Genomic DNA, 19,084 nt, shown 5'->3' with positions numbered 1-19,084 from the left:
CTACTGTTAACAAACAAGAGGGACGTTTTTGAAAACTCAATTTATGGTAACATCACATAACGTGCACTTGTAACATTCGTAAAGTGCACGTTCACCTGCGGCCATCTTGGCGTTGAATAACAGATGTTTATTGTTACGCAACTCAATGGTACTCATTTTATCTGACCTCAGAAGGATGAAAGGCTGAGTGGGTCTGCCAGGATTGAAACCAGTAACCATGTGACCAAACACAGGCCCCTACAGTGCACCAAGTCCACGTCACCAGACCTTGCTTTGGTAGTGCATTGTCATTGGCAGCACATTTTCCATTGAAATGGCCACCACCTTTGCACAGACATACAGTTTTATGGTTTGAACTATGTAGCATATACGTGATAATGTGTGGTGATCGGTTTTATGTGAATATCACTTGTGCATCACCAAGTCTCTTGATCAGTTTGGATCTTATTAAAATCTGTTTCCAGCGCACTTCAGAATTATAGAAATAAACACCAATCTCACAGCAATTTATCAGAAGACAAAGCCTGACATTTGACCTTTGTCTTTGAAGCTTCAAATGTGACAAGTTAAACACAGAATTTGAAAGCAACTTTATTGCTCTCGTTTTCGACCCGACCCGCCAGTGGGACTCATCAAAAGTGCTCCTCCTTTCGTCCACCAGGGAGGTGTCGCCCTCAGTGAGAGCATGGTTGGTGGCAGGTGGGGGCACCGAGATTTCCTGTGCCTTCTAGGGGTGGGACTTTGGAAAATCGATTCCAGTTTCACTTTTTTTTTTCCTGAGGTCTTTACGCAGAATTCCCTTTCCCTGTTAGCCTGGTGCCCGGTTTCTTTTCCCGTCGTTTTTGTCACATTTCCTGTTTCCTTGGCCTTTACCCCACCATGGCCTTGCGTCTAGATCTGCTAGTGCCAGAATTCAACCCCTGGTTTGATTGCTTTATGATGCAGTTTCCTGCCCCCTACCATGTGGTGTGGTCAGGGTGTGTGCCTTTCCAGGTATCCGGGGCCCTCCCCATCATTACTTCTAGGGTTCAGTGTTCAGTGCTAAGAATACTGTTTATAGTGCGTTGGGCTGGTTTTATTTGAAGTCATTAAAAAGATGTCAGTGACGTGTGCAGTGCTTACTCCAGACACCACAGGCCCCAGCGCCAGCCCAAAGGCGGTAAGGGACTGCTAGGATTTGACCTCATTTACTGAAGTAAACTGACCAATGGGAAATCCTCCTGATGGCTTAATGCTTGATTCCACCCCAGCCCTCCCATCTTTTCATAGGAATTGGTTTGATGGTGATTGTTTAAGCAGCAGAACTGTTGTCAGGCAGGAGTGTGATAGTAGTAGCATTTTCCAAGACTTAAGTGGTCAAAGCTGCTGCTCTTGCAAGTGCTTGGAACCCTAAGTGTGTTTCATTGTTTAACATGTGACCTTTGGCACCGGGTGTGGTAGTTTTAATTAAAGTACAGCAATACGAGTCCCCTGCCCGTGGCAGCACAAGACAGTTACTCCCCACCAACCCCTATTAACTCCCCGTCCATTCTTCGTATGCTTGCGGGCCGTAGTTGGTTGATGTCTGCTGGAGATGGTGGGCGGTGGACAAAGCACATTCCCATATGGACATGGAGTCGCCGATGTCACAGGAGTACTTATTTTTTATTTGTAGGTTTTTTTTTTATATAGCGCAAATTAGACCTGAGATATCTGGTATCGGAGCACTTTACATAAGCACCAGTTTCGTTACATATGGACATATTCATTTTTGTTAAGCACGGGGAAATTAAGTGATTTGCCCAGAATCACAGGATGTTGAGCGTCGTTGCTGAGACTGGAACTCAGTTCCCCAGCTTCGAGGACTACCGCTCTAGCCATAAGGCTACATCCTCTCCCCTAAAAATCTTTGGACTATACCATTTCCCGCTGAAAGGCAATATTTCTCTCCATGTGTTCCTATACCTGGCGTGTCGCGCAGTTTGGTGCTTACTTTCCCTACATGTTAAAGAACAGTAGATGTTTCAGCGCCCAGGCTAATGTGCTGCATAGCTAAATACATATAAGGTCCCAAAGGCGAGACCGATTGGATGAAAAGGCTTGTTATTACTGTTGTGGGAAGAGTGTCTCACAGTAGACAGTGTCAAATGTTACCCACCTCCAGCCCCCCTTTGCCCCCCTCAACTAAACACTCCTTGCCTCCACATTGATAATAAATAGTGTAATACTTTAGGTGTAATTTAATATTATGTAACAGAACCAGGATACAAGGTTACATTCATGCATTGCTATAAAATCACAATAACCAACACCTATTAACTATTAGAGTTTTCCTCTATTAAATGGTGTAATATGCACTTTGTGAGACCGTATAACCTTGCTGTCATTTGAACTATATTGTGGTATTGACGTGGCAGTTGCACTGTAGTAGTCGATGTGCGTAATGTCACTGGTTTAGCACAAGTATATTAACCGGTCACTGTTTTTCAAATAATGCTGTTAAGGAATTCTGGTGACCTAGTTTTGCAAGTCTGAGTTGGTTGTAAATGTCACCAGAGTATGACTTGTTGGACTATAATACACAAGTTGCGTTTTTTTTCCCCCCAACAATAAATTACTTATTGGTTTATATAATAGGAAAATGTTTGTTATATAGAAGGTTTGGTGTGAAAGTAGGGACAAAAGTAGAGGGCCCCAGTTCCCCTTGGAGTTTACTTGTTGTAACCTATTGTATCTCTGCCATGGATCGCAAAAGAGAATGCAATGCCCCCCATGTTATATTCTTTATTTTTAACGGAGAAACTAAATTGTACCCACATTAGCATGGCTTGGAGCTGGCACTTTTGTGGAAGAGCCCATTTAAATAGTCTCCTGGGGAGCTTGATTCTTTTTACATGTTATCTTCTATTCTTTGTGACCAAAGTTGGATAAGTAAGGCTTATTAATAAGGGCGTCCGTTTTTAATAACATGACAGAGCAGAAGGCTCCACCAGAGAACGGGAAATTTGGGTTTTCCCTTGAAATATAGCGGTCTTAACACTTCACAGGGCCATGGTCTTGTACAAAAAATTCCGTAAGACTACCTCAGGAAACCGTGTATCATTCTCAAACCTCTGTCATTCATTGAAAGTCTAGTGATCTCAGTAATACCTGGCTGTGTTTCCAGGCCTCGTCTGTTTAAAATTCAGAAGGGGATCTCCTTTGAGGGGGTGGCTATCTTGAATTAAGGACTGCATATTTAAGAAGAATGGTCATGACGGTCTCCTTTACACTTAATTTACTGCCATGGTTGCCGCCCCTCTACTGTCGTGCACTTCCTGAGGATTTGTTGTCTTTTTCCATTTGTCACTGAGACTATGGTGCCAACCCCTTCCAGTATCTCGAAATAATATGTATTTTCCCACTCTCTACATACCACCCACAGACAGACCTTTAAAGTTGCACTTGCAGTCTATACTCCCACAGTGAGTGGAATCCCTTTAGGACGACCCCCCCCCCCCCTGAATTTCCAAGACCCCCATATTAAATCAAAATTTGGGTTTGGGGGCAATATGCTGCCAGTTTACCACGCGCCACTATGATGGGAGTTTCTGTGAATGTTAATCATTTGCACATTGTCTACAAATTGTACGATAAACTAACGGTCATAGAACCATACCTGTTTGAAGTACATGGGCTCAATTAATGTTTAAACTAACTGCAAAGGTTTCATCTGACGTTCAGCCTCCTCCTGTGTGGTTAGCAGTATTTGTGCTCCAAAGTTGTCTGAACAAATATTGAGACCTCCGTGTTTTGCTTTGAATGCCATTCTGAGCCGCACAACAGATGGACAACCTTTGCTGTTCCCTAAAGACTTATGGTCGATTTCAATAGCTTGCATTTCTAATTTCTTGATTGCTTACTGCTGTGGCTTGTGCCAGTAGCTGGATGGTTCTTCGCTCTGGACCAGTTACTACCATCCCTCACCAATCTTGTGAATTGAGCAGCCAATTGAGATGATTTTCTTGCTTTGGATAATGCACATGGTGGTGATTCTGTAGAAACCTGGGGCGCACAAGTATGAATCCTAGTTGTGACTGGCTTACTCATTACTCTTGTGGAGTAACCAGTACCGTTTCCAGTTGGAGGATGATTGACCAATAGACAAAACCATGATCACTGCAATTATGTAAGTCTGACTGCTGTTTCCTGCATGATAGATTTGCTACGTAATTCTTCTGCAAAAGGAACAAATGATGGACCGAATGCTGAACAATGCTAACATTCACCCCCAGTCACAGATATGGGTTTAATCCATCATTCTTTTACTCACCATGCTGCCCCACTTTGGACCCAGCCATATGCAAATCAGTCTTGCCCCTGTTCCTCGTGGGAACAGTCCAGCCCGAACTGCCAAGCCCGGAACTTCTTGGGCCGGAAACCAGATTCCTGGGACAGGTTTTAGGGTATCGCCCCTCATCAGCCAGGCTTGCTTGAATTCAGTGGTGCGGTGAGTACGGGACCTATGTCTGGGCATACCTGTCCCACTTAAGGCAACAAAAGCAAAAGGAACAAATAATGGACGGAATGCTGAACAATGCAAACATTTATCCCCAATCACAAAGATCTGGATTTCCAGTCCAGTGAGGAACAGGGTCAAGACTGATGGGCATATGGCTGGGTCTAAACCGGAATGGCTTGGGGAGCAAAAAAACAGATGGATTTAGGCCCAGTTCTCTGTACTGAGGTGAATGTATGACTTTGTTCAGCATTCTGTTCTCTTTGCGTGTAATTCTCCTGTGTCCCAATTTGCAGCTTTTAACCATTTTGTTTTTCGCTCCATTAAATCTGGTTACTAAATGCTGCCATATGCGTTTAAGCATAGTGGCATGCCCATTGCAATATCTGATCACCTTTCAGTTAATGGTTCCTGTATTAAAGTTTTTAACTGACTCTAATGAGGTGCAATGTTTTCACAGACAGTGGTTTCATGTGTAACAAACACTGGCCATGCCATGGGTGTGTGTATGTGTGTGTGTGTGTGTATATATATATATATATATATATATATATATATATATATACACTTAAAAACCATAGGTTTCACACATGTTCTAGTTAGCTGGACATTTCACTCGTAAAAAAACAATGAAATTCCCCCGTTATAGTTACTGCAGGCAACTATAACTCATGCGACCGCAATCCTCTGCTGATGACGTCAGATATTACATCACTGTATTTAGACACTTATTTACCCATGTCTTCTTCCATTAATCTTTAGCTATACATATTACAAATATTTATTTTTCAGAAAGACACATGTCGTCAGTGATGTAATATCTGACGTCATCAGCAGAGGATTGCGGTCGCGTGAGTTATAGTTGCCTGCAGTAACTATAACGGGGGAATTTTATTAGTTTTTTACGAGTGAAATGTCCAGCTAACTATAACATGTGTGAAACCTATGGTTTTTTCAGTGAATTTGTACGTTTTTTTGAATGCTAAGTTATTTTTTTATTTTTATTTTTTTCCTTTTTTTTTTTCAGGTTTCGCTGCGTGCACGGTGCGCTTCGCGCACCTTGCGCGCTCTGGGCATTCGGTGCGCTTCGCGCACCCAGCACCCACGGTTTGCAGTGCGCGCACCTCGCGATTTTTAAAAAAAACTGGTTTTTTTTCTCCCTTGGGGGTCCTTGTGTGACCCCCTGACCCAGGCTAGGGGGTCAGGAACTGTCCACTCTGCCCCTTTTTCACGTTCTCCACCTTTGTTTTTCACCCCCTCAGACTGCGAGAGACAAAATGGCGGCCGACACTTCCTGGTTTCCACCGATTCGAATGTTTACCGACATCTAACAACCAATCAGAATTGCGCACGGCAGGGTGCGCGCACAGAGTGCGCACGGTGCGCGCATATAGATATTGATATGCTATTTTCTCTGGAAATACTGAACAGATTTACACCAGACCTGCAAAAGGCACTTCCTTGACCTTATGGCTACCTCTCTGCCAAATTTCAAGTAATTCTGTTCAGCCGTTCGGGCTGTAACTGCGTCTAAAGGTCCTATGGAAAAATGCATGGGGAAAACGCGTTTTGGGACCCCCTTTTTTCTCGGCCCCCACTTGACAAATCACCCCGAGACTTTTAGGGTACGAGCTGAACTGAGCACCCCATTAGTTTTGAAAATTTCGCCAAGATTCGTCAACCGGCGCCAAAGTTATTCAAAATAGAATTTTGAGATTTCCTATGGAAACTAGGTTGTAACTATATCGTATCTACTGGCGACCGCCAGTAGATTATTTATTTATTTATTTATATATATATATATATATTCTGTACCAGTGAAAAAACACATTTAAAACTATTGCTTACTCTGAGGAAAAAAATGTAATGTGTAATCCAGGCTTCTCTTGGGTTGTAAATGACATGCACTGCCATACAGGCACTCCATAGGCACCTTTGAGACACAAATACTCCTTTGGGTGGAGCTAAAAGCCACTCCATGGAGATTAAATATTATGATCGTCTTGAGCGCAGCTGAACTGTCAAGGCTGGCCTGAAAATGGCAGAAAAGTGAGGTAACCCGGTCTTCTCCCCACCCTCATTTCATTGACTTCAATGTGAATTATTTGCACTTTTAAGACCGAATTCATGTCTACCAATCCCTTGGTTAGTTGGTGTTCTGGCTTGGTCTGGAGTATTTTACTCTGAATTCGAGGCTGTTATCTGCTGTAGATTTGAAATACTTTATCTCTTTGCTTCACAGCAGGCAGTGGTTACCCCCCCCCCTCCCCCCCCCATGTTTAGTGGTTAAACCGCAGAGTACTCTGTTTGGAGTAATTATGAAAACCAAACGTGTGGCTTGACTTATTTTGATGGACACTGAGGATGCTGGGTATATGGCCTGAAGTAGAAAAAGCCTCTCTTGGGATACTTAGCTCATGGACTAGCTAGAGTGAGCTGTGAAGTCTGAGCTGCATAAACAGTACATACTCATTAGAATTTGCAGCTAACATTAGTTTTATTTGAAATAAATGGCTTTCAATACCAAAAATAGATCTTAAGCCTCCAGCTGTAATGGTTCAAGAATGCAAGGTAGTATGTGCAGCATTAGAGCCAGTTCAAAACACAAGGGGACCTACTCTGCCTAAATGCTTAGACTAAATCTAAATATCATCATTATCATAACATTGGTACTCTCGGTGGTCACCACCAAAGAAAACCAGCTTTGGGTCCCTTTGGAATCTGCCTCAGTAAAGTGGGTTGGAAAGCTGTCTAATCCAGACAAGAGTTTTTTTGTTTTTTTACCCAGGCAGATCTCCCATTTGAGTGAACAGGCTCTGCTCCTAAGAATGTAGTAGTTGGTGGTGAGGAGTGTGTTCGCTGTTAATAGGCTGTGCCCCTGGAACAGCTCATCTGCACTCACCATGTGATGTCCTCCCTCTCCACTGGAGTCCTTCTGTACAGTCTTTCATAGTTATCCATGGACCGAAAGGTAAGGCAGTAGTACCTTGTGCAGAAGTTTAAGCTTGTTCCCAATCCCTGGTGTAGCGATGTGTGGCATGCAGCTTCAAACGCTCAGCAATACACACCAACTTTGGTTTCTCTGTACAATCAGACAGTCAAACTATGGGTGAAGAGAAAAGAGGACAATAAAGTGACTGAGTGAATGTGTTGAGATTGATGCCCAGTGTGGCGGTTGCCTTCCACTTGCCCTCAAACAGATTTCTAGTACACGTCTTGTCTGCTGCTTTCACAAACACCTGGTAGCTTGCTTATTCTCCTATGCCAATTCACACTGGTTCTCAGCAAAAACAAGGCTGGCTTCTGTTCTATTTCCCAAACAATGTCTGCTTCCTGCCACCTCTAAAACTATTACAACTATACCCTTCCTTGTTGGGTTTCGCCTAGGCAGCGCTTGCTCGGTCTCTAAAAGACTTCGTGTATTCAGGATATTGGCTTTAAAAGCTCCGCCCATTTTCAAGGACTGCCCCTGTTACATGTGTTACTCAGAACTTGTGAGCACTATTTCTTTACAGAGCTCTGTTGTAAACAGGGCTGTAAATATTGCTCTTATCTTGACAAATTTGCTGTGCATTCAAGACTGAAGTCTGTTTTGGCTGCAGCTCCCTCCTGCTTTTGAAAGGCACATCCTGGCATTACAGCCCATGCCTTCCTATGGCTCAAGCATTTGCAGTGTAATGGGTTTTGCATTTGCAGCAGTTTGAGTTGTTGGCATTGTAAGTGAGTGCCTCTTTTTTAATTTTTGTGTTTTGAAGCCTGCAAGCTTTGCATAAACACACACTTTGTACTTTTGTAGTCCATGCTTACTGCGCCTCTTTAACTGCCAGCCTTGCTTCTCATAAGCAAGGACTAGAAGTACAAAGAGCGAGTTTATGCACCGCTTGCAGGTTTTCATAGCACATAAATGAAAGGCATTGCAATTTACAATGTCAATAGCTGAAACACTCGCAAATACGAGACCTATTGCATTGCAAATGATAGCTTTTTGTGATCTTTGGCATGACAGTTTGTTCTGGCGTTTCTTGTAATTTTTATTTTTCTAGAACATCCAGCAGCAAGACTTGATTTTGCGTGCCACAAAACATTCATTTCTCTCCCCCACACTCTTTTCCAGATTATCCCTCTTATTTCAACTTTCCCTCTGTCCATCAACTCCAATTAAACCTATAGTTGGCTGCTTCTGAATCCTGTATGAACTATTTTTTTTTCTTCTGTTCAACTATCTTAGTACATGGTCTCCATTTCTGATCATGGTATCCGTGTTCTAATTAAAAGAAATGGTTTCACGTGTTTTTCATGCGTGATGAATTGGGGGAAGCATTGGCCAAGACCTTATGATTATACTAAAATAAGTATAATGTACTTAAAGGGGCTTTCAGCCACCTTCATTCAAACTTTGCTTCTGGCCACCACAACATACACCATGGGGTCAGCCCCTGGCTTACTGCTCTTTGAGTGATTGCATTTGTCTCTCAATTACCGTTTGCACACAATGTAGCTCCCCTTCACTGCCAGTGCTTTTTGTTTTCACTTTATAATTACTTTAGTGATGGTGTTTTAATCCTGAAGTGATAGTAGGGTGCTTTTGATGTGATCACAGGACACATTCCAGCTTTATCAGTTCCTGTCTCCTGCCAGAGCTGCTCTAAATTCCTTCTATAGTGGCCATTGTTTATCTGTCTACTGCTATTTCACTAGTCTGAAAGTTATGGAGAGCACAGCCTCTTGAAAGACCAGAGCAATGCAGACAGCAGCTCACATATACTCTGAATTTAAGCTCCTACTGCTCTTTCTTCTAGGTGTGCTAGCCAAGACATTTTAATGTTTACTAAAATTATTTGTACAGCAAATGAAATCTGGCTTAAAACCCCCGTAAGTTAATATTCGCCTGCTGGTGTCATTTACCTTTTGCTTCCACCCACTCCAGCATTCCCCAAGGGGCAGAGCGTTAGCCCACTTCAGCCATTGGCTCACCTCACTATGAGTTATGTCATGCTGCCCTTTCACAAGGAGCACACCAGCACTTGTCTTTAGTGCAAGGGAGTACTCTGGTAGTGTGTGTGAGACCCCACATTTTTTTTGCCTATAGCCATGTATTTCTTATGTTTTTTTTATTGAGGCACAGCAGCTTTCTGCACGGTAAGGTTCTGCAAAAATCATGACAAAAGAATAAGTACCAAAAGGCTGGCGTCCAATTCCAAACGTATTGGCTTTGCCAGTGTTTGTTTTAATTTGATTTTCACACAATCACACACTTCACCTTTAAATGTACTCTTTCACATTTAGACCCTTTTCGCTTTTCAGCTCTATTCTCGGAATACATAGCATTAGGACAACAGTAAACTGCTTTAAACTACAAACTTCCGCACTTGGAGCTTTGTAAAGAAATTGCCCATTTAAAGAAAGAGAACTCGTCTCCAATGCTGTCCATCTGCACTGATGATGTTCTTGCAGTAGTGAGTGAGCATCAATCAGTCGAAAGCAGACCGAACAGCCAAGTTTATTTTATTTTTTTGGGGTGTGTGGGAGGGGGGGATGTTTGCTTACTCAGATGAGCCAACTTGAGTCTGGTGGCAGATTTTATTACATGTTCCTGCTTTTCTTGAAGACTTGCTAACTAGGTCCAGTTTATTAAAGGTTGCACCACTAAAGTGAGGTGTTCGGTGCAAGAATGTTTAATTTGTTTTCCCGGTTTCTAAAATGGTGCCTTTATGGCTTATCGCAGGAAGCCAGGTTTAGAGAGATTCCACAATCAGGTTCAATTTATGAAGGTTGGCATCCAAACCCACCAATACGGCATAAACCTGACTTTGCAGTGGCTGTAGATGATGGAAACAGCCACTCACAAGTTCCCTTTCTGCTAAGAACTAAAGCTGGTTTTGCCCAGTTTTAATTTGCTAAAGTTTGTGACTCCCACAAACTCTTTGCAGCACTTGAAGACCATCTTTGCCTGTATTGTTTCAAAAATTTCATTGTTTTACCTTTTTTCTTTCTAGTTTAAAGATTCAGCAATAATGTTTGAGATTTCCCTTTTCTGCACTGTGATTGATGGCAGGATAGTTCGCATCGAATGGGAAAAGGGATGTGGAAGCTGTTACAAACCATCCTACTCGTAGTTGTATTTTGACAGACTTTTACTTTTCTTAGAAAACTGTGTGGGATGGTAGAATCGGAATGCATGAAGAGGGGATACTTCTCTTGCCAATCCCATTCACTTTGACAGACTCCTGTACAACCTTCGGTTTTACCGAGTACTAATTTGTCCCTTCTAACACCTTAATTCCGCACTGTCAGATAGCTGACCAGGGATTTTTGATGTATAGCGACAAAAGTAAGAACTATTTCTGTGAATACAATGGGTTTTACCTTTACGCGCCCAACAGGACCCCTCATGATTAACTGTTGGCAGTGGGTAATACAGCATGCCTCCTTTCAGTTGTATGTGGTGGTAGAGTACTGGCATAGCTTTTGAAACCCACTAATTTGGTGGTCTGTGCTTAGGGGGTGGGCACAGATGGGCAAGCTTGGTTAAAATGGAGTTTAGTCTGGAGAATCCACTCGGACGTCTTTCTCCCCCCCCCCCCCCCAAACCTATGAAGTATTAGTAGAAACGCTAGAGAAGCGGAGCCCCTGATCTACTGAACCAAATCCCCCTGACACATGGTCACGTAAAAGATAGTGGGATTTGCAACCAGTAGGGTGATATCTAGTGGGAGGAGGCACATCTCTACCTTAGGGAAGTTGCTGTTGATCAGGCGTCTATTCAGCAAAAGATTATAAACGGATACAAGTGTAAATCTGTACATGACCGATGACCTCTGCCTCAGAGTGAACACGTTCTCATTCCTTCCCAATACAAAAATGCCCTGAGATCCAAGACTTCTGGAATAACATTAGTGCTGTGTTCAAAGCACCAATGGATTTCATAGTTCAATAATGGCGCTGGAAAGGGCCAACCTTTATGAAATCCAGTAAACTGCTGTGTAGTGTAAGGTTTGGTGGGTGTGCTGTGGTGCTTCTCAGTTCTGCTTCAAGAATTGTGGTCTGGTCTTGAAATATAGGCTGATGTACAGCTTCAGAGTAAAGCGAATTTCAAACCCAACCCCCTCCCCAACCAATTTTAAAGTTTGGGCCCATTGGAAAGATCATTATGTTCTGAAGCAGGGTCTCCAACCAGGCGATCGTGAGCTACTGATAGCTCGCCGACACCCTGTGTAATGTATTCCTTCAATTAAAGCAGTATTTCACATGCAACTTGTATTTTTAAATTTACTTTGTTCCTGGCCACAAAATGGAACCAGGAGCATAACTTTACATGTCTAATCAATCCGCATTTGTAGAGCGCGGCACGGTCACCCCTGGGGGTATATGGGAACTGGGGTGCGAAGTCTGTCAAGAAGCCAGGTCTTGAGGAAACGAGGGGAAGAAACTAGCAGAAAAGTGCAAAACGGAGGGCAGAAAAATGAGCGATCAGAAAAGGGACAAAGAGGGAAGCAAAAAGGCCGAAACGGGCAGAGGAGGCACAAACAGACGGCAGACGGTATAGCGAGTGCAGAGGGTAGCGGACTTTGAGCAAGCTGGAAATTAACTGTGGTAGGGGGAGCTGGCACTAGAACCTTTTCATTACATTAGAATGAAATAATGGGGAGAAGTGTGAAATTAAGTTCCTGGCACCGGTTTGTGCCCATGGAGAACTTCAAGAGGTGCTCTATTTGAAAAGGAAAAAAAATACCTGTTAAATGATTTGAATGTAATGACCTCATGGGAGACATTTAAAATGAAGTGAGAGAACATTGTATGATATAAATACCACTACATGAAATGGTAGGGATGCCCGTCATAGCGGGAAAACTGTATGTTGCTTAAGTTCAATAAACAGATTTATAAAAAAATAAATGAAGTGAGAATTTTATGGCACCATATAAATTCAAACACTCCACCTTTAAATGTTTCCCATTTAAAATAAAGTACCTCACCTTTGCAGTGGCCATTTTTTTCTGTTAAAAAAAAAGGCCAATAAATCAACAGGGAGAGCTGAGCATGGGGGAAGTTTGGGTCTGTGGCCCCTTACTTGCACAAGCAAAGACTTGCAAATAGTGTCATAGTCAAAATATAAAAGCTGATTGGTCGCACACTGCTACACCTACCAAGCGTGTTCCCCCAATGAAAAAGTGGTCCCTGAGGTCAGCGTCGGCGAGTACGCCTATGCCCGAGTCATGAGTGCGAGTATGCGTGGCGTGTGCCATCCCTGGACACGTGTTTCGAGGTTGTTGCCTCTCGTCAGCAGGGAGTAGGAAAAGTGTATGGGGTTGCTGTGTAAGCTGCTAAAATCAATAACAGGTAAATACCTCTCGTAGCGCGCAGGGCGTACACCATGAGCCCGTCGGCCCCACCGGCTCAAGGGAGCCTGAATATAAAGTAAAAGCTGATTGGTCGCACACTGCTACACCTACCAAGCGTGTTCCCCCAATGAAAAAGTGGTCCCTGAGGTCAGCGTCGGCGAGTACGCCTATGCCCGAGTCATGAGTGCGAGTATGCGTGGCGTGTGCCATCCCTGGACACGTGTTTCGAGGTTGTTGCCTCTCGTCAGCAGGGAGTAGGAAAAGTGTATGGGGTTGCTGTGTAAGCTGCTAAAATCAATAACAGGTAAATACCTCTCGTAGCGCGCAGGGCGTACACCATGAGCCCGTCGGCCCCACCGGCTCAAGGGAGCCTGAATATAAAGTAAAAGCTGATTGGTCGCACACTGCTACACCTACCAAGCGTGTTCCCCCAATGAAAAAGTGGTCCCTGAGGTCAGCGTCGGCGAGTACGCCTATGCCCGAGTCATGAGTGCGAGTATGCGTGGCGTGTGCCATCCCTGGACACGTGTTTCGAGGTTGTTGCCTCTCGTCAGCAGGGAGTAGGAAAAGTGTATGGGGTTGCTGTGTAAGCTGCTAAAATCAATAACAGGTAAATACCTCTCGTAGCGCGCAGGGCGTACACCATGAGCCCGTCGGCCCCACCGGCTCAAGGGAGCCTGAATATAAAGTAAAAGCTGATTGGTCGCACACTGCTACACCTACCAAGCGTGTTCCCCCAATGAAAAAGTGGTCCCTGAGGTCAGCGTCGGCGAGTACGCCTATGCCCGAGTCATGAGTGCGAGTATGCGTGGCGTGTGCCATCCCTGGACACGTGTTTCGAGGTTGTTGCCTCTCGTCAGCCACGCATACTCGCACTCATGACTCGGGCATAGGCGTACTCGCCGACGCTGACCTCAGGGACCACTTTTTCATTGGGGGAACACGCTTGGTAGGTGTAGCAGTGTGCGACCAATCAGCTTTTACTTCATAGTCAAAATATGTTGGAATGTTTTATGAAATAGAACATGTTTATTTGTCCTACATACGGAAGCATTTCATATGAATAACCTATATCACAAAGTCGAGAGGCATTTTTAGAAGTAATAGCATTTGAAAATTAAGCCATTATGGAATTGCACCATCCCTGACAACCAGGTCCTATTAATGAACAAGTGGCAAGTCTGGTGCACCAGTCATGTGGAATAGGATATTACATGTAACAAAGCTATAGTCTGTCAGGAGAGCATTTTGTACAGTGCACACCCTGAACTCTGGCATTGCCAGGTCCCATTGTGTGATCATGTAGAAAAAGCAGTAGGATTTAATAAAATTGTATTTCAGCATTTATATAGTTCTTATTCCCTTATGTGGTGCACTGAAGCACTTGCCTACGTGGTCCGCAAGCTAATCTTTGTAGGGTGTGTGGTTGGAAAGGTGTTGTCTTAATTTTGTGATCCTATATGGGAAGTCTTGCCATGTGTGTGATGACCACCAAGGTCCAATTACTGAGTTATGGAAAGTAGTAGTGAGGTGGATGAAAAGGTGAGATGCAGTTTATGGCTTATCACGCTGGCAGCTTTGAACAGCACCGCAGCTCGATAAGAATTCTTATGATTGTAGTCTTAGCTGCTTACTACAGAGGTCAGGAGCACACAATTTGTTGAAGAGGGAAGCCGGAACTAGCACCAGGCTCCCTGGTTTCATTTTGTGCATTGCAGACACTAAATGGCTATCTTTATCCCTGGCCAATGAAGCTGTGGGTGGGAGACTTTGGGAATAATGCACAAGTTGCTCTGCCTTTAGTAGCTCACGATGATGATGTTCAATGAACGTGAGTAGCTCTCAATACAGAAAAGGTTGAAGACCCCTGACCTAAAGTAATATCACCTGCCATTAGTGGATTAATGTGAAATGCACTTTTGGTGTTCAGTCAGCTAATCTCATTGTATGGTTCTCGGTGAAGTACTGTTAATATTTATATAACTGGAGCTTGGTGCTGTAGTTGGGTCCGGGATACTGGTGATTGAGTGTACCTTGACTTACCTTGGGTCTCGCACTGTGATCCTACTTTGCTGTTTGAAGATTTTTCTGTAAAAATGGAAAAAAGTGTCATCCTAGCTGGCTGCGCCTTCCCTGTGCATATGCTCGGGGATCATGAGCGGGAAAGGTCTGCGGAGAGTGACTTGCAGTTTTTTCTTTTCCTCAGAAGCCTGCTATGACAATGGCAAGTACTACCAGATAAACCAGCAGTGGGAACGCACGTACCTGGGGAACACGCTGGTGTGCACCTGCTATGGAGGAGGCCGGGGATTTAACTGTGAAAGCAAACCTGAACGTGAGTAGCCGCAGCCTTTTTTATTTATTTTTTCCCCTCCCCTCTTCTGCATTACCAAATGACAATAGCTACCTCTTCATAGCTTTGCCAAAACCATGTACTCAAGTACAGATGAGCCCAAATCTTGAGCATCCACGCCATATGTAATCTCGGTATTCAGTCTGGCTTTAATATAGATAATTAATCTCAACTGGAACTCTGTATTGCATTTTCACTGTTCTGTAGGTGTTAAGTGCTGTATCAAACACAGAATGACAACATTTATCAGTCTTGCAGTGTTTTGAGTAATGGAAAATTAATTATACTTTGCTGCACTTAGTCTTATATTTAGGTATAATTGTGTGGGTGACAAATACTTTGAGTACCCGTATGAACATCCGTTTATTATCCTTGTTTTTTTTTTTTCCTCTTACCAGAGCACAAAATGTAGTTGCGAAAGACCCTTTGCAGTGGGCTTACCAAGAACAGATAGTGGGCTGAAAGCCCGCCCCCTGTCACTCTTGCTGTCTCACTTCTTAATCCATTGCTTTCCTCTGCCACCGAGTCTCATCTTGTTGGTACCTCCCCTTGAGCATAGCTTCTTTACCATCTTCCTGATTGGCTGACGTTTGTCCTTCCAATGCTCTGTTTTATGGTACTACTTTTCTTCCTTTTTTTTTCTTTCTAGTTAAGCACCCAGTGTGCAGGTGTTCCACCTATCTCCTTTGTAGGCTTCTTCTCCCCCCCCCCCCCACACACACACCATGTTGCTCTTGCTTGCCTGTGTGCTTCTCTTTGCACTGTCCCGTTCCTGCTTCTCTTTGAACTTTTTTCATTAAAATGTTTTCAAAATTGCACTCCCACTTCATTGGTGTATGGACTTGCATGATTGCACATGCCTAAAAATCCTGCATCTGCCAGTGGTCACATCTTTTGGCCCTCCTGCATAACCTTGGTAAATGATTTTTGCCAATGCTGAACAGCACTGGCAAAGGGAAAACCTGACTTTGCCCATGCTTCTTTATATGTGAGGCCCTGAGTAATTGACTCCGACAACCTGTTTTGGCAGTTTGTTTGGCATTGAAGTAAAAGGTCTTTTGATCAGCTAAATGGCTGGTTGCTTGCTTTTCAATTCACTCTTAAGAACTTTGCCTATCAGTTGTATTAAAGGTAACCTAAAAGACTAGATAAAGTTGATTTTTCTATAGCAGAGCAGTTGGTGCTTCCATTGAACCTCAGATTTGAACACCCTCACTTCTTTGGAGAGGTTTTAGCATGGAGGGTACTTGAAGCAATGAACAATTATCTGTTCTAGAAGTACTTTTTTAATCTTCTTTCATTACGTGCTAGAGTAGATGACTCTTCATATAGAGAAGAGGGAACTTAACACCGGGTTAGTGGGAAGTGAGAATGGTTCAGGCGGTGTAGCCGTCTCTTAATTTGCAGCAAGTGTTCTGCCACTGATCAGGGCTGATGCTGTTTGTCAGGTTGAGTTTAAGGTAAATTGCAGCTAGCTATGTTTGGGTTGTTACTGTTTAGGAATATCGTGTGCCAGTGATACCTTGAGGTACAGTTGAGAAGGCTTGGGGGGTGCGGAACTGTCGCACTGGTCAGTTTCTGGAGGGGGAGGGTGTAAGGTGCTCTGTATTCTGCTTATTACTGGGAGAGGGTGCATATAGTGGTCTGTGACATCAGGTGAACCGTTTCTGGGCAGTTTTAGCAGTAGTGATGAGTCTTAGAGGACTGAATGGTCGTATTACCTGGCTGGCCGGTCCATATTAAGATGCAGGGGTTTAGTCAGTCCAAATCAAATTGCCAGAATAAGCAGTTGTGTTCTAGGTGTGAAATGAGTGGTGGGGTGGCAAATGGTTGAGTCCAGGTTTGGTTTGTTGGCGCAAGATGGGATATGGCTTCAGTGGAACAGGAAGGTGTCTGTTTGCAGCTGTAAATTCCAGACAGGAATGTAATATTTTTTGAAGGGGGTGGGGAATAATCGTGTGCTCAATTTGTAAGTTGATGTTCTTCCAAAGGTATCCTTGTCGAGCATGAAAAGACTGCTAATGGATTTGCCTCTGTTGCAGATGTGCGTAGCTACTACATTGAAAGTTCTCAGCATTTGAGTTTTCTGCCTTGCTGGCAGGTTTTTACACCAATTTCTATATCTCGGTCATGGAGGGAAGGCTAATTTGGCAATTAATGTGGAGCGGTCCTGCCAGTTGTGGCAGTGGAATTTCCACTATTGTGACTGGGCATGGGAGTGCACCCCCAAAAGTGGTGATGTAATGTTGATAGCTGCGTAGCCTACCTTACCTCTTTAATGTAAATCCACCACACTTTTCAATATTAACTTAGCCTCAGGAGGGGCTACCAATTTCCCTAGACTGGGAGATGTTCACTCATTCGTGGGTGAGTGAACTCTAGTATGGTCCGAGGCAGCTGTCCACCAGAAGAACTAGATACTGGGAAAGTTATCACACTTTTATTTTGCACCAATCACTGTAACCACAATCTATAAATTAGGTCACAGGTCTAACTTATTCTTTCAATTAAAGAACCTATTTGGTGTGTTTTATGGCCAAGGTTTGTTCTTTAATTTGTCTGTAAAGCTATATAATTTTTTCATGCTTTATATTTTTCTATTGCAGTTTATAGGCCACACCCCTTTGCTTTTGATTGACACTCCCCCATTGTTTAGGTCTAAGATTAAATTCTACTAGATGTATTACGATAAAAGATGTGCTAAACACGCTATGGGTAGGATGGGGGGGGGGCATAAGCATTACATCTGTATTTAAAAAGCGCACATTTACACGTGGGTATCTTGGCACTGAATAGCAGATGCTTATTGTTATGCAACTGTACTCCTTTTACCGACCTCAGGAGGATGGAAGGCTGAGTGACCTGCTGGGATTTGAACCTGTGACCATAAGGTCTAACACAGGCCCCTACAGTGGACGCATTAGTCCGCTAAGCCATCACACCCTGCTCAAGCCAGATATGGGTAAATTGAAGTTTTATAATCCTGATTAATTGAAATAAAGTATGGCTTGTTTTTCCTTCCAGCTGAAGAGACTTGCTTTGACAAATACACTGGACTGAATTACCGGGTAGGAGATACGTATGAACGCCCCAAGGACAACATGATCTGGGACTGTACCTGCATTGGAGCAGGGCGAGGTCGGATCAGCTGCACAATTGCAAGTATGTACCTCTGGTTCCTCTCCGTGTTACCCTGTTTGTATCCATGATTAGCACTGCCAGAGTATCATGAGTTCTTTCAGGACTTGCTCGCACTGCCAGCAATCTGGACCAAAGTTTGTAACTAGGCTGTCATTGTAGCCTGTTGTGAGGAAGGCCATGTTTTAAGAGCGTGAAGACCTAGATGTATTGATTGGCCGGAGTGCTGTGAATTTCAATAGGAGGATGCACTTAATCTGTTCCATTACTTACTGTGCATAGCATGAAGAAATTTGCAGTCTCTTTTCCTGTCTTTTGGTGATTCGATTACTTATTAAGCTGTATTACTGACTGGTTTCAAAGTGAATGCCACTAAAACAAGAGTGTGAAGGGCCTAAGTGGGGTAAAAAATAAATTCTCTTATTAGTAGAGACAATGCCACCACCCAAATATTCTGGTGGTGTTTTTTGAGGCATCACCGCGAGCCATAAACTTGGCTTAAGTCCAATCTTGGAATATTTTGTTGGTACATTCGGTATATGTTGCCATAGATGGTAACCATTCATTAAGATTGACTTGATTCCGAGCTTCTGCTTGCAAACTCAGAAGCTAAGTTGCATTTCTGAGGTAGAATGTCCATATCCTCAGCCTTTGTATGCCTGGTTTAAAAGTTACCAAAGATCTAGAAATGGAGGCTGTGCTTTGTGCGACTCTTTTCTACTGAACATTTGTTTTAAACTTGCTCTGGTCTACTCCACACACTGCACCTCGCCC

General features: G+C 43.5%; 1 protein-coding gene across 8 annotated transcripts in view; it reads left to right on the top strand.

Annotated features, from left to right (window-relative positions):
* FN1 (fibronectin 1) overlaps window positions 1–19,084 on the top strand; it is a 167,549-nt gene that overhangs the window by 14,130 nt on the left and 134,335 nt on the right. For all 8 annotated transcript variants that reach the window (XM_085644997.1, XM_085644996.1, XM_085644994.1 and 5 more), the window contains exons 2-3: window positions 15,026–15,154; window positions 18,197–18,334. In XM_085644997.1, coding sequence (XP_085501123.1) covers window positions 15,026–15,154; window positions 18,197–18,334 — 267 coding nt within the window. The remainder of the gene's footprint in view (window positions 1–15,025; window positions 15,155–18,196; window positions 18,335–19,084) is intronic.

This window comes from Triturus cristatus, chromosome 3_1 (genome assembly GCF_964204655.1).
Source record: "Triturus cristatus chromosome 3_1, aTriCri1.1, whole genome shotgun sequence".
Classification (NCBI taxonomy): Eukaryota; Metazoa; Chordata; class Amphibia; order Caudata; family Salamandridae; genus Triturus; species Triturus cristatus.
Note: the sequence above shows the minus strand (reverse complement) of the source record. Positions and strands in the feature narration are given on the sequence as shown.